The following is a 19,261-nucleotide window of genomic DNA, read 5'->3' as shown; positions in this document are numbered from 1 at the left end:
GGACTTTAGCTCAGCAGACTAACTCAATTATGGTGGCACGCAGATCACCCCAGTTCAAATCCAGTCGGTCACACTAATAATCATATTATTGTTATCAAAATCTTATACTACAATCAACCACATGTATTGCCTGACAGCCATATATTGTAATACTGTATCTGTTGTTCAAATGGGTTGCGGAGAGACTTTAATAGCTAAGACAAGTTTTCACAACAGCCAATGTTATTAACACTCGCCAGATGAAACCCTGCTGGCAAAGAGGGTCAGCTGTGACCGACCGTCAAAATGGGCTGCATCCCAAATGGCACCCTATTCCCTATATAGTGCACTACTCATGACCAGAGCCCTATGGGCCTTGGTCAAAAGTACTCCATTATGTAGGAAAAGGGTGCCATTTGGGACTCAGCCAAGCCGTCTGCAAACTGCGAGGTCGAGGAAGCCTTATTATCAGGACGCTACGATGGAATTTGACTAGTGGCTGATTCAGATGAGTACGTCTTAGTTGTGACCTCAAGGCGTCAACACCCAGGACTCCATTAGAAAGTGCGTGGGGTGGCAGACGACACAATGGAAGGACTCCAAAAGAGGGGCCAATGGGAGAGGACACAGAGTGAGAGAAGAGGAGAGAGGATGACAGGAGACTGTGGGTGGAATAAATTGTCATGAGAGTGTGTGTGTGTGTGTGTGAAAGAGCGAGAGAAAGAGAGAAGCTTGCTATACTATACCTGCATTCTACACATTTTTTGCCGAACCCCAAAAAGCAGCTAGTCAGAAGGTTTGCATTTTAGCGGCAACTCTGCAGGTTCTGCTACACCGCCTTAGAAACTTGGCATACAGCACATTTTACAAGAGCAGGAAGAGTCAAAAGATAGAATCCCATTCGAGAAGGTTGGCTGCAGATGGCGGAGGTCATAAATGTGCAGTATGGCTCAATTGGTAGAGCATGGTGCCTGCAACGTCAATACCGAGGGTTCGATTCCTGCTAAATGGCATATGTTATTATTATTATTATTATTATTATTATTATTATTATATACAGTATTAGGATTTGTAGGCGTAAAGGAGGGGAGTTAGTTTTCATGATGGCCTCTGTCAGGGCCATGGAGATGGCGATAGGCTGTGGGGACAGAACAGATGGGTGCTGTACTGGTGGACCAGCAGGAGGATGCCTGCACAGCCTGGGAGACAGACTCTCTCACTCCTACACACACACACACAACTCTGCTCCATAATTCACAGGATCACATTTCTAACGCTTCTCTTTTTTTTTTACACTGACACAGTATTAATTAACGGGTTCTGAGACTCGGTAGGTAGTTTTTCATTTGTAAAATGACAATATCGGTCAGTCAGTGTTTGACTGATCTGTTAATTCCCTGAGTGCTTGCGTGTTTTGGCAGTGGCAGCCAGCTCCTCTGTCACGCCAGTAAGGGCTTCAGTGGGACATGGCAGCAGAGTCCGAGACACTGTGCAGGCCAGGCCAGGCACTAGCAGAGACAGCTCTGGCGTTAGTGAGTGAGCTCACCAGCCAACCAGCAGGCTCCCATTCTGCAGCAGTGTCAAGAAAATAAACGACAATGTCCGTTAGAAATAATGACATGTTTGAGAGAGGGTGGACATATTCGTATTGTATGTGTGTGTGTGTGTGTGTTCGTGAGTGTGAGAGAGAGAGAGAGGGAGAGAGCAACAGAAAGGAAGACAGCGAGAGAGAGAGAGAGAGAGAGAGAGAGAGAGAGAGAGAGAGAGAGAGAGAGAGAGAGGGCAACAGAAAGGAAGACAGCGAGAGAGAGAGAGAGAGAGAGAGAGAGAGAGAGAGAGAGAGCAAGAGAGTGAGTGAAAGAGCGAGAGAGAAAGAAAGAGTAAGTGAATGGGTGAAGTTCAATTTGAGCACTGTTCTGTTTAGGTTGAGTGTCTGTTTCGCTGCAGCGTAATAAGTCACCTGGACTGGCCACTCGGTCGCGGTACGTAGGAATGTTGTCGTCCAGGGTCTGCAGCATGACCCACATAGTGAGCGTGAACATCCCCGCCAGGAAGCCATAGAAGACCAGGTAGAAAAGCAATATCAGGGCTGAGGAGAGAGAGAGAGAGAGAGAGAGAGAGAGAGAGAGAGAGAGAGAGAGAGAGAGAGAGAGAGAGAGAGAGAGAGAGAGAGAGAGAGAGAGAGAGAGAGAGAGAGAGAGAGAGAGAGAGAGAGAGAGAGAGAGAGAGAGAGAGAGAGAAATTATTCTCAGGTTAATCACACAATCTTGGCTCAACAGATCAAAAGCATTCTTCCCATCAGTGTAAGTCACATTACTTGATTCTTTGTCCCCATAATTATTTTGGCAGTTTGACAGTGTGTGTGCGCATGTTTTACTATACTTGTGAGGACACTTTGCCGGTCCTCACTTGTAAAAAGGGTATTTTAGGGTTAAGGTTAGGGTTATGGTTAGAATTAGGGTTAGGTTGAACCTTTTACTGCAGTGGGCTAAATCAGGGTCACAGGGTGTTTCTTGGTAGTCTTTAACAAATCTACTTTGAAACAAAAGTATACACCTCACAGAAGACACCTGTACCATGTAAGATATAGAGTTGAAATGTATTACATTTTGAGTTTGCGTCACAATATTACCTTTACATACATCACAGAAGACTGAAATATAACAAAACCGTTTGACATAAAATCACCGGATTTTCGGCAGGTTTTTATAAATAATATTTATTAATGATAAAATTAGGAAAAATATTAATAACATTCCACCCATGAGGGTGATTTGGTCATTTGACTGCAGGAAAGGGTTGTAACTACGGTAGGGGCTAAGGGTTAGGATTAGGGTAAAATCGGATTTTGAATGGGAATCTCCAGCACACAGGTATTCTTACATGCGCCACAATACAAACCAAATGTATATTTTAATTTAAACCAGTCGACAAAGTTGTTTTAAGATCCATTACATTTATTCTCGAGCATACAGTCGTGGTCCAACGTTGAGAATGACACAAATTGTGACACTCTGGCTCCGGGACTTTTGTATTTGAGCCAGGGTGTATTTTGTTATGTTTGGTTGGGTGTTTCTAAGTGTTGTATTTCTAGGTTTGGTCAATGACTCCCAATCGGAGGTAACGAGTGTCAGCTGTCGGCTCGTTATCTCTGATTGGGAGCCATATTTATTTCTGTATGTTTTCCTGTGGGGTTTGTGGGTTTTTGTTCCTGTTTAGTCAGAGTCACTATTGGACTTCACTGTCGTCTTTTGTTTTGTATTGACGTGCTTTACAAATTAAAGTCATCATGTTCACTCAACGCGCTGCGCCTTGGTCTCCTGTTTTAGACGATCGTGACAGAAAAACCCACCGTAAAAGGACCAAGCAGCGTGTCAAGCGGCAACAGGACCTACCTACACAGGATTTATGGACGCCTCCAAAGGATTCTTGGACATGGGAGGAGATACGGGCTGGAAAGGGTCCTTGGGCACAACCGGGAGAATATCGCCGCCCTCGTGAAGAGCTGGAGGCAGCTAAAGCCGAGAGGAGGTGGTATGAGGAGGCAGCACGGAGTCGAGGCTGGAAGCCCGTGGGTACTACCCAAAAATTTCTTGGGGGGGGGCTAAAAGGGAGTGTGGCGAAGTCAGGTAGGAGACCTGCGCCTACTCCCTGGACTGACCGTGGAGAGCGAGAGTACGGGCAGACACCGTGTTACGCAGTAGAGCGCATGGTGTCTCCTGTACGCAGGCATAGCCCGGTTCGGTACATTCCAGCTCCACGTATCGGCCGGGCTAGATTGAGCATTGAGCCGGATGTCATGAAGCCGGCCCAACGCATCAGGCCACCAGTGCGTCTCCTCGGGCCGGCTTACATGGCACCAGCCTTACGCATGGTGTCCCCGGTTCGCCTACATAGCCCGGTGCGGGTTATTCCTCCTTCCCGTACTGGTCGGGCGATGGGGAGTATACAACCAGGTAAGGTTGGGCAGGCTCAGTGCTCAAGGGAGCCAGTACGCCTGCACGGTCCGGTATTTCCGGCGCCACCTCCCCGCTCCAGTCCAGTACCACCAGTGCCTACACCACGCACCAGGCCTCCTGTGTGTCCCCAGAGTCCTGTGCGTCCTGTTGCTGCTCCCCGCACTAGCCCTGAGATGCGTGTCCTCAGCCCGGGACCACCAGTTCCGGCACCACGCACTAGGCCTTATGTGCGTCCCCAGGGTCCAGCATGCCCTGTTGCTACTCCCCGCACTAGCCCTGAGATGCGTGTCCTCAGCCCGGGACCACCAGTTCCGGCACCACGCACTAGGCCTTATGTGCGTCTCGGCCGGCCAGAGTCTGCCGTCTGCCCAACGGCGCCTGAACTGCCCGTCTGCCCAACGGCGCCTGAACTGCCCGTCTGCCCAACGGCGCCTGAACTGCCCGTCTGCCCAACGGCGCTTGAACTGCCCGTCTGCCCAACGGCGCCTGAACTGCCTGTCTGCCCAACGCCGTCTGAACTGTCCGTCTGCCAAGCGCTGCATAAGCCGCCCGTCTGCCATGAGCCTTCAGAGCCGTCCGCCAGACCGGAGCCGCTAGAGCCTTCCGCCAGACAGGATCAGCCAGAGCCTTCCGCCAGACAGGATCAGCCAGAGCCTTCCGCCAGACAGGAGCCGCTAGAGCCTTCCGCCAGACAGGATCAGCCAGAGCCTTCCGCCAGACAGGAGCAGCCAGATCCGTCGGCCAGCCATGAGCAGCCAGATCCGTCGGCCAGCCATGAGCAGCCAGATCCGTCGGCCAGCCATGAGCAGCCAGATCCGTCAGCCAGCCATGAGCAGCCAGATCCGTCGGCCAGCCATGAGCAGCCAGATCCGTCGGCCAGCCATGAGCAGCCAGATCCGTCAGCCAGCCATGAGCAGCCAGATCCGTCGGCCAGCCATGAGCAGCCAGATCCGTCGGCCAGCCATGAGCAGCCAGATCCGTCGGCCAGCCATGAGCAGCCAGATCCGTCGGCCAGCCATGAGCAGCCAGATCCGTCAGCCAGCCATGAGCAGCCAGATCCTTCAGCCAGCCATGAGCCGTTCAGCCAGGATCCGCCAGAGCCGTCCAGCCAGGATCCGCCAGAGCCAGCCAGCCAGGATCCGCCATTGAGTCCGGTGCTGTCCCTTAGCCCGGTGCTGCCCCTTATCCTGGTGCTGCCCCTTAGTCCGGTACTGCCCCTTAGTCCGGTGCTGCCCCTTAGTCCGGTGCTGCCCTTTAGTCCGGTGCCGCCCCTTAATCCAGTGGGGTTTAGTTGGGGGGTGGTCATGTGGAGGAGGCTACGGAAGCGGATAGTGACTAAGGTGGGGTGGGGACCACGACCAGGGCCAGAACCGCCACCGTGGACAGACGCCCACCCAGACCCTCCCCTAGACTGGATGCTGGTGCGCCCGGAGTTCGCACCTTTAGGGGGGGGTACTGTGACACTCTGGCTCCGGGACTTTTGTATTTGAGCCAGGGTGTATTTTGTTATGTTTGGTTGGGTGTTTCTAAGTGTTGTATTTCTAGGTTTGGTCAATGACTCCCAATCGGAGGTAACGAGTGTCAGCTGTCGGCTCGTTATCTCTGATTGGGAGCCATATTTATTTCTGTATGTTTTCCTGTGGGGTTTGTGGGTTTTTGTTCCTGTTTAGTCAGAGTCACTATTGGACTTCACTGTCGTCTTTTGTTTTGTATTGACGTGCTTTACAAATTAAAGTCATCATGTTCACTCAACGCGCTGCGCCTTGGTCTCCTGTTTTAGACGATCGTGACACAAATACACATTTTCACAAAGTCTGCTGCCTCAGTTTTGATGATGGCAATTTGCATATACTCCAGAATGTCATGAAGAGTGATCAGATTAATTGCAAAGTCCCTCTTTGCCATGAAAATGAACTTAATCCCCAAAAAACATTTCCACTGCATTTCAGCCCTGCCACAAAAGGACCAGCTGCCATCATGTCAGTGATTTTCTCGTTAACACAGGTGAGAGTGTTGACGAGGACAAGGCTGGAGATCACTCTGTCATGCTGATTGAGTTAGAATAACAGACTGGAAGCTTTAAAAGGAGGGTGGTGCTTGAAATCATTGTTCTTCCTCTGTTAACCATGGTTAACTGCAAGGAAACACGTGCCGTCATCATTGCTTTGCACAAAAAGGGCTTCACAGGCAAGGATATTGCTGCTAGTAAGATTGCACCTAAATCAACCATTTATCAGATCATCAAGAACTTCAAGGAGAGAGGTTCAATTCTTGTGAAGAAGGCATCAGGGCACCCAAGAAAGTCCAGCAAGCACCAGGACCATCTCCTAAAGTTGATTCAGCTGCGGAATCGTGGCACCACCAGTGCAGAGCTTGCTCAGGAATGGCATTAGGCAGGTGTGAGTGCATCTGCACGCACAGTGAGGCGAAGACTTTTGGAGGATGGCCTGGTGTCAAGAAGGGCAGCAAAGAAGTTACTTCTCTCCAGGAAAAAACATCAGGGATAGACTGATATTCTGCAAAAGGTACAGGGATTGGACTGCTGAGGACTGGGGTAAAGTCATTTTCTCTGATGAATCCCCTTTCCGATTGTTTGGGGCATCCGGAAAACACCTTGTCCGGAGAAGACAAGGTAAGCGCTACCATCAGTCCTGTGTCATGCCAAAAGTAAAGCATCCTGAGACCATTCATGTGTGGGGTTGCTTCTCAGCCAAGGGAGTGGGCTCACTCACATTTTTGCCTAAGAACACAGCAATGAATAATGAATGGTACCAACACATCCTTCGAGAGCAACTTCTCCCAACCATCCAAGAACAGTTTGGTGACGACCAATGCCTTTTCCAGCATGATGGAGCACCTTGCCATAAGGCAAAAGTGATAACTAAGTGGCTCGGGGAACAAAACATCGACATTTTGGGTCCATGGCCAGGAAACTCCACAGACCTTAATCCCATTTTGAACTTGAGGTCGATCCTCAAGAGGCGGGTGGACAAACAAAAACCCACAAACTCCAAGGATTGATTATGCAAGAATGGGCTGCCATCAGTCAGGATGTGGGACAGAAGTTAATTGACAGTATGCCAGGGCAGATTGCAAAGGTCTTGAAAAATGGATATCCCTGGTGTCTAATGGATGAAGAATAGAGAGCTTAGAGATACAGTACATATATAAACTGTATACAGTGCATTTGGAAAGTATTCAGACCCCTTGACTTTTTCCACATTTTGTTACGTTACAGCCTTATTCTAAAATGTATTAAATAAAATGTTTTCCTCATCAATCTACACACAATACCCCATAATGACAAACCAAAAACAGAAATACCTTATTTACATGAGTATTCAGACCCTTTGCTATGAGACTCGAAATTGAGCTCAGGTGCATCCTGTTTCCATTGATCATCCTTGAGATGTTTCTACAACTTGATTGAAGTCAACCTGTGGTAAATTCAATTAATTGAACATGATTTGGAAAGGCACACACCTGTCTATATAAGGTCCCACAGTTGACAGTGCATGTCAGAGAAAAAGCAAGCCATGAGGTGGAACGAATTGTCCGTAGAGCTCAGAGACAGGATTGTGTCGAGGCACAAAACATTTCTGCAGCATTGAAGATCACCAAGAACACACTGGCCTCCATCATTCTTAAATGGAAGAAGTTTGGAACAACCAAGACTCTTCCTATAGCTGTCCACCCGGCCAAACTGAGCAATCGGGGGAGAAGGGCCTTGGTCAGGGAGGTGACCAAGAACCCGATGGTCACTCTGACAGAGCTCCAGAGTTCCTCTGTAGAGATGGGAGAACCTTCCAGAAGGACAACCATCTCTGCAGCACTCCACCAATCTGGCCTTTATGGTAGAGTGGCCAGACGGAAGCCACTCAGTAAAAAGGCACATGACAGCCCGTTTGGAGTTTGCCAAAAGGCACCTAAAGGACTCTCAGACCATGAGAAACAAGATTCTCTGGTCTGATGAAACCAAGATTGAACTCTTTGGCCTGAATGCCAAGCGTCACATCTGGAGGAAACCTGGCACCTTCCCGACAGTGCATCATGCTGTGGAGATTCTATCAGGGGCAGGGACTGGGAGACTAGTCAGGATCGAAGGAAAGATGAATGGAGCAAAGTACAGAGAGATCCTTGATGAAAACCTGCTCCAGAGCGCTCAGGACCTCAGACTGGGGTGAAGGTTCACCTTCCAACAGGACAACGACCCTAAGCACACAGCCAAGACAATGCAGGAGTGGCTTCGGGACAAGTCTCTGAATGTCCTTGAGTGGCCCAGCCAGAGCCCGGACTTCAACCCGATCGAACATCTCTGGAGAGACCTGAAAATAGCTGTGCAGCAACGATCCCCATCCAACCTGACAGAGCTTGAGAGGATCTGCAGAGAAGAATGGGAGAAACTCCCCAAATACAGGTGTGCCAAGCTTGTAGCGTCATACCCAAGAAGACTCGAGGCTGTAATCGCTGCCTAAGGTGCTTCAACAAAGTACTGAGTAAAGGGTCTGAATACTTATGTAAATGTGATATTTCAGTTATTTATTTATACATTTGCAAAAAATTGTTTTTGCTTAATCATTATGGGGTATTGTGTGTAGATTGATGAGTGGGGAAAAAAACTATTTAATCCATTTTAGAATAAGGCTGTAACGTAACAAAATGTGGAAAAAGTAAAGGGGTCTGAATACTTTCCAATTGCACTGTATACCAGATCTCTATGGTAGGGAGTGACTATTACACAACCATGCATGGTACCGCTACAGAAACACTGAGGCTCAGGGAAGAGCCCACTCACAGCAATAGAGTTACACATAGAGAAAGAGAGGGGAATACAAAGAAAGGGGAGCGAGAGAGAGATACAAAATTAAAGAGAAAAAGGTTAAAATAGGGGGGTGAGAAAGGCACAAAATGGTTGAATGAGCTACAGAGAGATCTTCAGAAGGATGTGAAAGGATACAGTGCTACACAGCACAGAGAGAGAGATGTATCCTAGATAGACAAAAAACACATGTAAATACATATGAAGAGATATTGTATAAAGAGAAGACAGGATGATCGAGATGGTGTGTGAGAGAAAAAGATAGAGAGAGCTTCAGTTTAATTATAGATGCATTGCTTCTTTCCTGAAGTCTCTGAGGTAAGCTGTGCGTTTATAAATAGAATGTGGGGGAGGACAGATAAGTGATGGCACATCACTGGCCTGAGGAAGAGAAGAGCTGGGTAGGGAGCGTCAGATGGATCAGAGCTACACACAAACACACACACGGATATGGACACACACACGCACACACACATACATAATCAAATCCTCATCTATCACAGCGTTAGTGCAAGACTGACAAACGCACGCATACATGAACGCACGCACGCACACACAGCTTTAGATGGCAGGCTCATGTAAAATCAATGTAGAATCCACCCTGATTAAATCAGATAGACCTCTCTTTTTTAATGTCTTAACAAAACGCCGGAAATCCATTCGACCACTTTTGATGCTATACAGTGGCTTGTGAAAGTATTCACCCCCCTTGGCATTTTTCCAATTTTGTTGCTTTACAACCTGGAATTAAAATGGATTCTTTGGGGGGTTTGTATCATTTGATTTACACAACATAACTACCACTTTGAAGATGCAAAATATTTTTTCTTGTGAAACAAACAAGAAATAAGACAATAAAACAGAAAACTTGAGCGTGCATACCCATTCACCCCCCCAAAGTCAATACTTTGTAGAGCCACCTTTTGCTGCAATTACAGTTGCAAGTCTCTTGGGGGTATGTCTCTATAAGCTTGGCACATCTAGCCACTGGGATTTCTGCCCATTCTTCAAGGCAAAACTGCTCCAGTTCCTTCAAGTTGGATGGGTTCCGCTGGTGTACAGCAATCTTTAAGTCATACCACAGATTCTCAATTGGATTGAGGTCTGGGCTTTGACTAGGCCATTCCAAGACATTTAAATGTTGCCCCTTAAACATTTACATTTTTACATTTACATTTACGTCATTTAGCAGACGCTCTTATCCAGAGTGACTTACAAATTGGTGCATTCACCTTATAGCCAGTGGGATAACCACTTTACAATGTTTTTATTTATTTATTTATTTATTTTTTTGGGGGGTGGGGTAAGGGGGGGGTAGAAGGATTACTTTATCCTATCCCAAGTATTCCTTAAAGAGGTGGGGTTTCAAGTGTCTCCGGAAGGTGGTGAGTGACTCCGCTGTCCTGGCGTCGGTTCCACCATTGGGGTGCCAGAGCAGCGAACAGTTTTGACTGGGTAAACCACTCGAGTGTTGCTTTAGCAGTGGGCTTAGGGTCATTGTCCTTCTGGAAGGTGAACCTCCGTCCCAGTCTCAAATCTCTGGAAGACTGAAACAGGTTTCCCTCAAGAATTTCCCTGTATTTAGCGCCATCCATCATTCCTTCACTTCTGACCAGTTTCCCGGTCCCTGCCGATGAAAAACATCCACACAGCATGATGCTGCCACCACCATGCTTCACTGTGGGGATGGTGTTCTCGGGGTGATGTGAGATGTTGGGTTTGCACCAGACATAGCGTTTTCCTTGATGGCCAAAAAGCTCAATTTTAGTCTCATCTGACCAGAGTACCTTCTTCCATTTGTTTGGGGAGTCTCCCACATGGGATTAGCAAACATCAAACGTGTTTGCTTATTTTTTTCTTTAAGCAATGGCTTTTTTCTGGCCACTCTTCCGTAAAGCCCAGCTCTGTGGAGTGTATGGCTTAAAGTGGTCCTATGGACAGATACTCCAATCTACGCTGTGGAGCTTTGCAGCTCCTTCAGGGTTATCTTTGGTCTCTTTGTTGCCTCTGAATAATGCCTTTCTTGCCTGGTCCGTGAGTTTTGGTGGGCAGCCTTCTATTGGCAGGTTTGTTGTGGTGTCATGTTCTTTCCATTTTTTTAATAATGGATTTAATGGTGCTCCGTGGGATGTTCAAAGTTTCTGATATTATTTTATAACCCAACCCTGATCTGTGCTTGTCCACAACTTTGTCCCTGACCTGTTTGGAGAGCTCCTAGGTCTTCATGGTGCCGCTTGCTTGGTGGTGCCCCTTGCTTAGTGGTGTTGCAGACTCTGGGGCGTTTCAGAACAGGTGCATATATACTGAGATCATGTGACAGATCATGTGACACTTAGATTGCACACAAGTAGACTTTATATAACTAATTATGTGACTTCTGAAGGTAATTGGTTGCACCAGATCTTATTTAGGAGCTTCCTAGCAAAGGGGGTGAATACATCCGCACGCACCACTTTTCCGATATTTATTTTGTATAATTTTTTGAAACAAGTATTTTTTTTTATTTCACTTCACCAATTTGGACTATTTTGTGCATGTCCATAACATGAAATCTAAATAAAATCCATTTAAATTACAGGTTGTAATGCAACAAAATAGGAAGAACGCCAAGGGGGATGAATACTTTTGCAAGACACTGTAACTGGAATTGGGATTGACACTCCAACACATCCTCTTGGAGTATCCAGTCACACCACTCCCCCAAAAAAACAGCCAGCATTAGAAAGCCATATCCATCGGAAAGCCATTGGTAATTAGGACTGAGAAGCAGTACTGGGATGCCAAGTGCTTTTATCTCCTCAGAATAGCAGAGTGTGACCTTTCAGGAAGCCTCCGTCCCAAATGGCACCCAATTCCCTATATAGTGCACTATTTTTCGACCAGAGCCTGAACCCTGGTGAAAAGTAGTGCACTATATATACACAGTGCATTCGGAAAGTATTCAGACCCCTTGACTTTTTCCACATTTTGTTACATTACAGCCTTATTCTAAAATTGATTAAATAGATTTCCCCACTCATCAATGTACACACAATACCCCACAATGACAAAACAAAAACAGTTTTTTTTTATGTTTGCAAAAAAACGAATACTTTACTGAAATATCACATTTACATAAGTATTCAGACCCTTTACTCAGTACTTTGTTGAAGCACCTTTGGCAGTGATTACTGCCTCTAGTATTTTGGGTATGACGCTACAAGCTTGGCACACCTGTATTTGGGGAGTTTCTTCCATTCTTCTCTGCAGATCCTCTCAAGCTCTGTCAGGTTGGATGGGGAGCATTGCTGCACAGCTATTTCCAGGTCCCTCCAGAGATGTTAGATTGGGTTCAAGTCCGGGCTCTGGCTGGGCCACTCCAGGACTTTCAGAGACTTGTCCCGAAGCCATTCCTGCGTTGTCTTGGCTGTGTGCTTAGAGTCGTTGTCCTGTTGGAAGGTGAACTTTGCCCCAGTCTGAGGTCCTGAGCGCGCTGGAGCAGGTTTTCATCAAGGATCTCTCTGTACTTTGCTCTGTTCATCTTTCCCTCAATCCTGACTAGTCTCCCAGTCCCTGCCGCTGAAAATCAAGTTGTAGGAACATCTCAAGGATGATCAATGGAAACAGGATGCACCTGAGCTCAATTTCAAATCTCATAGCAAAGTGTCTGAATACTTATGTAAATAAGGTATTTCTGTTTTTATTTTTTTAATCAATTTGCACAATTTTCTAAAAACCAGTTTTCGCTTTGTCATTTTGGGTTATTGTGTGTAGATTGATGAGGACTTTAAAAAATGTAATCTATTTTAGAATAAGGCTGTAACATAAAACAAAATGTGGAAAAAGTCAAGGGGTCTGTATACTTTCCGAATTTTTCTGAATATTCCCTCTGTCCCTGTCTCAAAGTTATCCCACTCCTCCTCACTACACTCACACTTATTCACCTTGCAGCAAACTGCACCACTATCAATTAACTTCCTCCGCTCCCAGTCTCTCCTCCTCACCCCCCTACTCTCTCACACATAATCCTGCTCCCCTCACCCTGACAGCCTCTCCTCACCCCCCAACTCTCTTACACAGTCTCCTTTGTCCCGACTCCCCATTAACACCATCTGACATTGGGAGCACAACTGCACTCATTCATGAATCACTGCCTTCTAGGGTTGAATGGCGGGGACCCGATTACCGTTATTTACCGCCCAAAACCACTCCCTTTTCCCGGGATAAATAACTGAGAGAAACCGTTAAATTATAATAAATTATTTAAATGAACAGCATTGCGTGAAATCAAACTGTTAAATTATATGCTATGTCTAAATCAGGCTCCTCTACTGCATGATGAATCATCGCTTAGGGTGGAGACAGACAGCCCATTTCCATCTGGCTTTCGGAGTCACCTTGTTTTTAATTGTAAAGATTTTTATTTTTAATTTTTTACAGCCTATCACTCGAATATCGTTGCATTAAATCAGTGCACGTGCGAGAACTCTCTCGCAGTCTTTTCTCTCTCTCCATCAACTCCATTCAAATTGCATCCAAAATAGATAATCCTGTTCTAGATTGATATATAACCCTATACAGTGGGGGAAAAAAGTATTTAGTCAGCCACCAATTGTGCATGTTCTCCCACTTAAAAAGATGAGAGAGGCCTGTAATTTTCATCATAGGTACACGTCAACTATGACAGACAAATTGAGGAAAAAAAATCCAGAAAATCACATTGTAGGATTTTTTATGAATTTATTTGCAAATTATGGTGGAAAATAAGTATTTGGTCACCTACAAACAAGCAAGATTTCTGGCTCTCACAGACCTGTAACTTCTTCTTTAAGAGGCTCCTCTGTCCTCCACTCGTTACCTGTATTAATGGCACCTGTTTGAACTTGTTATCAGTATAAAAGACACCTGTCCACAACCTCAAACAGTCACACTCCAAACTCCACTATGGCCAAGACCAAAGAGCTGTCAAAGGACACCAGAAACAAAATTGTAGACCTGCACCAGGCTGGGAAGACTGAATCTGCAATAGGTAAGCAGCTTGGTTTGAAGAAATCAACTGTGGGAGCAATTATTAGGAAATGGAAGACATACAAGACCACTGATAATCTCCCTCGATCTGGGGCTCCACGCAAGATCTCACCCCGTGGGGTCAAAATGATCCCAGAACCACACGGGGGGACCTAGTGAATGACCTGCAGAGAGCTGGGACCAAAGTAACAAAGCCTACCATCAGTAACACACTACGCCGCCAGGGACTCAAATCCTGCAGTGCCAGACGTGTCCCCCTGCTTAAGCCAGTACATGTCCAGGCCCGTCTGAAGTTTGCTAGAGTGCATTTGGATGATCCAGAAGAGGATTGGAAGAATGTCATATGGTCAGATGAAACCAAAATATAACTTTTTGGTAAAAACTAAACTCGTCGTGTTTGGAGGACAAAGAATGCTGAGTTGCATCCAAAGAACGCCATACCTACTGTGAAGCATGGGGGTGGAAACATCATGCTTTGGGGCTGTTTTTCTGCAAAGGGACCAGGACGACTGATCCGTGTAAAGGAAAGAATGAATAGGGCCACGTATCGTGAGATTTTGAGTGAAAACCTCCTTCTATCAGCAAGGGCATTGAAGATGAAACGTGGCTGGGTCTTTCAGCATGACAATGATTCCAAACACACCGCCCGGGCAACGAAGGAGTGGCTTCGTAAGAAGCATTTCAAGGTCCTGGAGTGGCCTAGCCAGTCTCCAGATCTCAACCCCATAGAAAATCTTTGGAGGGAGTTGAAAATCCGTGTTGCCCAGCGACAGCCCCAAAACATCACTGCTCTAGAGGAGATCTGCATGGAGGAATGGGCCAAAATACCAGCAACAGTGTGTGAAAACCTTGTGAAGACTTACAGAAAACGTTTGACCTGTGTCATTGCCAACAAAGGGTATATAACAAAGTATTGAGAAACGTTTGTTATTGACCAAATACTTATTTTCCACCATAATTTGCAAATAAATTCATAAAAAATCCTACAATGTGATTTTCTGGATTTTTTCTCCTCATTTTGTCTGTCATAGTTGACGTGTACCTATGATGAAAATGACAGGTCTCTCTCATCTTTTTAAGTGGGAGAACTTGCACAATTGGTGGCTGACTTAAATACTTTTTTCCCCCACTGTATATAGATGTCCTAGCCTACTTCTTTCAGATAATACATTAAATGCAGTATTAGCCTTATATTTAGCTAATTAATGATGGGTTATGCATAATAAGTTTCTAACTTATAGCCTCTGTCTCTTGTGCAATACGCAAACACCTGCACTCCACTGGCCTTTCCTTCAAAAACGCTCCTTAGCTCTTGGAGTCTCATGCAGGAAAAGCTAGACTAGAATAGCTTGATGGACATAATTCTTTTTGAAAGATGAGCGAACGCGCGATGGCGGTAGGCTATAACAGTTATTTATTCAGAACCATAACCATTCAATCTTCATGAAGAGAAGTGAAAGCCTATATTATTCAAGGATGTCATTACAATGATGAAGATAAGGACAATGAAACGTATTTCATTTAACTGTTGAAAGCGAGAAAGGAATGAAACAACAATAGCGAGAGAAAGAGGAGGTAGGCTAATAACAATAGGGAAAATATTATTAAAGGTGCTGTATATACAGTATGTGTCAGCCTACTAATTATACAAATATATTATATTTCAAAATTAAAATCGCTAGCCTATACTTGCATGTTCTCTTCTGCTTTATCATGGCTTGAAAGATGTGCATAATTCCAGTCCATATAATACAATACAGTAATACAGTTCACACTCAAAACAATTAACATACTGGAGCTAGTTTAATATATTTATCCAAGAGAGCATATACAGTCGTGGCCAAAAGTTGTGAGAATGACAATAGTATTGGTATTGGTCTTCACAAGGTTTGCTGCTTCAGTGTTTTTAGATATTTTTGTCAGATGTTAGTATGGTATGCTGAGGTATAATTACAAGCATTCCATATGTGTCAAAGGCTTTTATTGACAATTACATTAAGTTTATGCAAAGAGTCAATATTTGCAGTGTTGACCCTTCTTTTTCAAGACCACTGCAATCTGCCCTGGCATGCTATCAATTAACTTCTGGCCCACATCCTGACTGATGGCAGCCCATTCTTGCATAATCAATGCTTGGAGTTTGTCAGAATTTGTGGGGTTTTGTTTGTCCATCCGCCTCTTGAGGATCGACCACAAGTTCTCAATGGGATTAAGGTCTGGGGAGTTTCCTGGCCATGGACCCAAAATGTCCATGTTTTGTTCCCCGAGCCACTTAGTTATCACTTTTGCCTTATAGCAAGGTGCTCCATCATGCTGGAAAAGGCATTGGTTGTCACCAAACTGTTCTTGGATGGTTGGGAGAAATTGCTCTCGGAAGATGTGTTGGTACCATTCTTTATTCATGGCTGCGTTCTTGTGAGTGAGCCCACTCCCTTGGCTGAGAAGCAACCCCACACATGAATGGTCTCAGGATGCTTTACTGTTGGCATGACACAGGACTGATGGTAGCGATCACCTTGTCTTCTCCGGACAAGGTGTTTTCCGGATGCCCCAAACAATCGGAAAGGGGATTCATCAGAGAAAATGACTTTACCCCAGTCCTCAGCAGTCCAATCCCTGTACCTTTTGCAGAATATCAGTCTGTCCCTGATGATTTTCCTGGAGAGAAGTGGCTTCCTCACTGCCCTTCTTGACACCAGGCCATCCTCCAAAAGTCTTCGCCTCACTGTGCGTGCAGATGCAATCACACCTGCCTGCTGCCATTCCTGAGCAAGCTCTGCACTGGTGGTGCCCCAATCCCGCAGCCGAATCAACTTTAGGAGACGGTCCTGGTGATTGCTGGACTTTCTTGGGCGCCCTGAAGCCTTCTTCACAACAATTGAACCTCTCTCCTTGAAGTTCTTGATGATCCGATAAATGGTTCATTTAGGTGCAACCTTACTAGCAGCAATATCCTTGCCTGTGAAGCCCTTTTTGTGCAAAGTAATGATGACGGCACGTGTTTCCTTGCAGGTAACCATGGTTAACAGAGGAAGAACAATGATTTCAAGCACCACCCTCCTTTTAAAGCTTCCAGTCTGTTATTCTAACTCAATCAGCATGATTGAGTGATCTCCAGCCTTGTCCTCGTCAACACTCTCACCTGTGTTAACGATAGAATCACTGACATGATGTCAGCTGGTCCTTTTGTGGCAGGGCTGAAATGCAGTGGAAATTTTTTGGGGGGATTAAGTTAATTTTCATAGGAAAGAGGGACTTTGCAATTAATTGCAATTCATCTGATCACTCTTCATAACATTCTGGAGTACATGCACATTTCCATCATAAAAACTGAGGCAGCAGAATTTGTGAAAATTTATATTTGTGTCATTCTCAAAAAACTTTTGGACCATGACTGTACAGTTGAAGTTGGAAGTTTACGTACACTTAGGTTGGAGTCATTATAACTAGTTTTTCAACCACTCCACAAATGTCTTGTTAACAAACTATCGTTTTGGCAAGTCGGTTAGGCCATCTACTTTGTGCATGATACAAGTAATTTTTCCAACAATTGTTTACAGACAGTTTATTTCACTTATAATTCACTGTATCACAATTCCAGTGGGTCAGAAGTTTACATACGCTAAATTGACTGTGCCTTTAAACAGCTTGGAAAATTCCAGAAAATGATGTCATGGCTATAGAAGCTTCTGATAGGCTAATTGACATAATTTGAGTCAAGTGGAGGTGTACCTGTGGATATATTTCAAGGCCTACCTTCAAACTCAGTGCCTCTTTGCTTGACATCAGGGGAAAAATCAAAAGAAATCTGCCAAGACCTCCACAAGTTTGTAGACCTCCACAAGTCTGGTTCATCCTTGAGAGCAATTTCCAAACGCCTGAAGGTACCACGTTCATCTGTACAAACAATAGTACGCAAGTATAAACACCATGGGACCACGCAGCCGTCATACCGCTCAGGAAGGAGACGCGTTCTGTCTCCTAGAGATGAACGTACTTTGGTGCGAAAAGTGCAAATCAATCCCAGAACAAAAGCAAAGGACCTTGTGAAGATGCTGGAGGAAACAGGTACAAAATTATCTATATCCACAGTAAAACAAGTAATATATCGACATAACCTGAAAGGCCGCTCAACAAGGAAGAAGCCACTGCTCCAAAACCACCATAAAAAAGCCAGACTACGGTTTGCAACTGCACATGGGGACAAAGATCTTACTTTTTGGAGAAATGTCCTCTGGTCTGATGAAACAAAAATAGAACTGTTTGTCCATAATGATCATCGTTATGTTTGGAGGAAAAAGGGGGTTGCTTGCAAGCCGAAGAACACCATTCCAACCATGAAGCACAGGGGTGGCAGCATCATGCTGTGGGGGTGCTTTGCTGCAGGAGGGACTGGTGCACTTCACAAAATAGATGGCATCATGAGGAAGGAATATTATGTGGATATATTGAAGCAACATCTCAAGACATCAGTCAGGAAGTTAAAGCTTGGTCGCAAATGGGTCTTCCAAATGGACAATGACCCCAAGCATACTTCCAAAGTTGTGGCAAAATGGCTTAAGGACAACAAAGTCAAGGTATTGGAGTGGCCATCACAAAGCCCTGACCTCAATCCTATAGAAAATGTTTGGGCAGAACTGAAAAAGCATGTGCGAGCAAGGAGGCCTACAAACCTGACTCAGTTACACCAGCTCTGTCAGGAGGAATGGGCCAAAATTCACCAAACTTATTGTGGGAAGCTTGTGGAAGGCTACCCGAAACGTTTGACCCAAGTTAAACAATTTAAAGGCAATGCTACCAAATACTAATTGAGTGTATGTAAACTTCTGACCAATTGGGAATGTGATTAAATAAATAAAAGCTGAAATAAATCATTCTCTCTACTATTATTCTGACATTTCACATTCTTAAAATAAAGTGGTGATCCTAACTGACCTAAGACAGGGAATTTTTTACTAGGATTACATTTCAGACGGAGTTTAAATGTATTTGGCTAAGGTGTATGTACATTTCCTACTTCAACTGTAGCTAGCTACATCTATGGGCTTTTACGTTTTTTCTTTCGTGCATAATGTGCAGTATCCTATATCATATATGTATTAGAAATGGCACAATCATTTGGGATTTTTTGGGCTTGTGCTCATTAAATGTCATTAATGTAGGGCTCATAACATGTATTTAACGTAAGGCTCATCAGGCTCAGGTAGCATCAGGTTTGAATTTTCATGCTGATCAAAGCTCTAAGACATATTTATATGCTTTATAATGCTTTTGAATGACACCGGTTTTGGCAGGAAATACCGGGTTACCCGGGAGAAAAGTGATTTATTCTCGGGATGGAACATTTGTAAAATACCGGGAAAATATTCAACCCTACTGCCATCCTTAGGCCACATTACTTCAGACAGACTTTTTGTATTTCGTAAAAAAACGGATAGAGCCTTTTGCTTTTCTATATTGATGGATGATGGGCTATCTGTAATTTGTCTGACATTTC

At 45.0% G+C, this 19,261-nt stretch overlaps 1 protein-coding gene across 1 annotated transcript in view; it reads right to left on the bottom strand.

The window, feature by feature from the left end:
• LOC311101426 (sodium/potassium-transporting ATPase subunit beta-3-like) overlaps positions 1–19,261 on the bottom strand; it is a 47,461-nt gene that overhangs the window by 8,890 nt on the left and 19,310 nt on the right. The window contains exon 2 of the mRNA XM_084142571.1: positions 1,940–2,068. Within this exon, the coding sequence (XP_083998697.1) occupies positions 1,940–2,068 (129 nt within the window). The remainder of the gene's footprint in view (positions 1–1,939; positions 2,069–19,261) is intronic.

Source organism: Coregonus lavaretus (assembly GCF_964263955.1).
Source record: "Coregonus lavaretus genome assembly, chromosome: 26".
Taxonomy (NCBI): domain Eukaryota; kingdom Metazoa; phylum Chordata; class Actinopteri; order Salmoniformes; family Salmonidae; genus Coregonus; species Coregonus lavaretus.
Note: the sequence above shows the minus strand (reverse complement) of the source record. Positions and strands in the feature narration are given on the sequence as shown.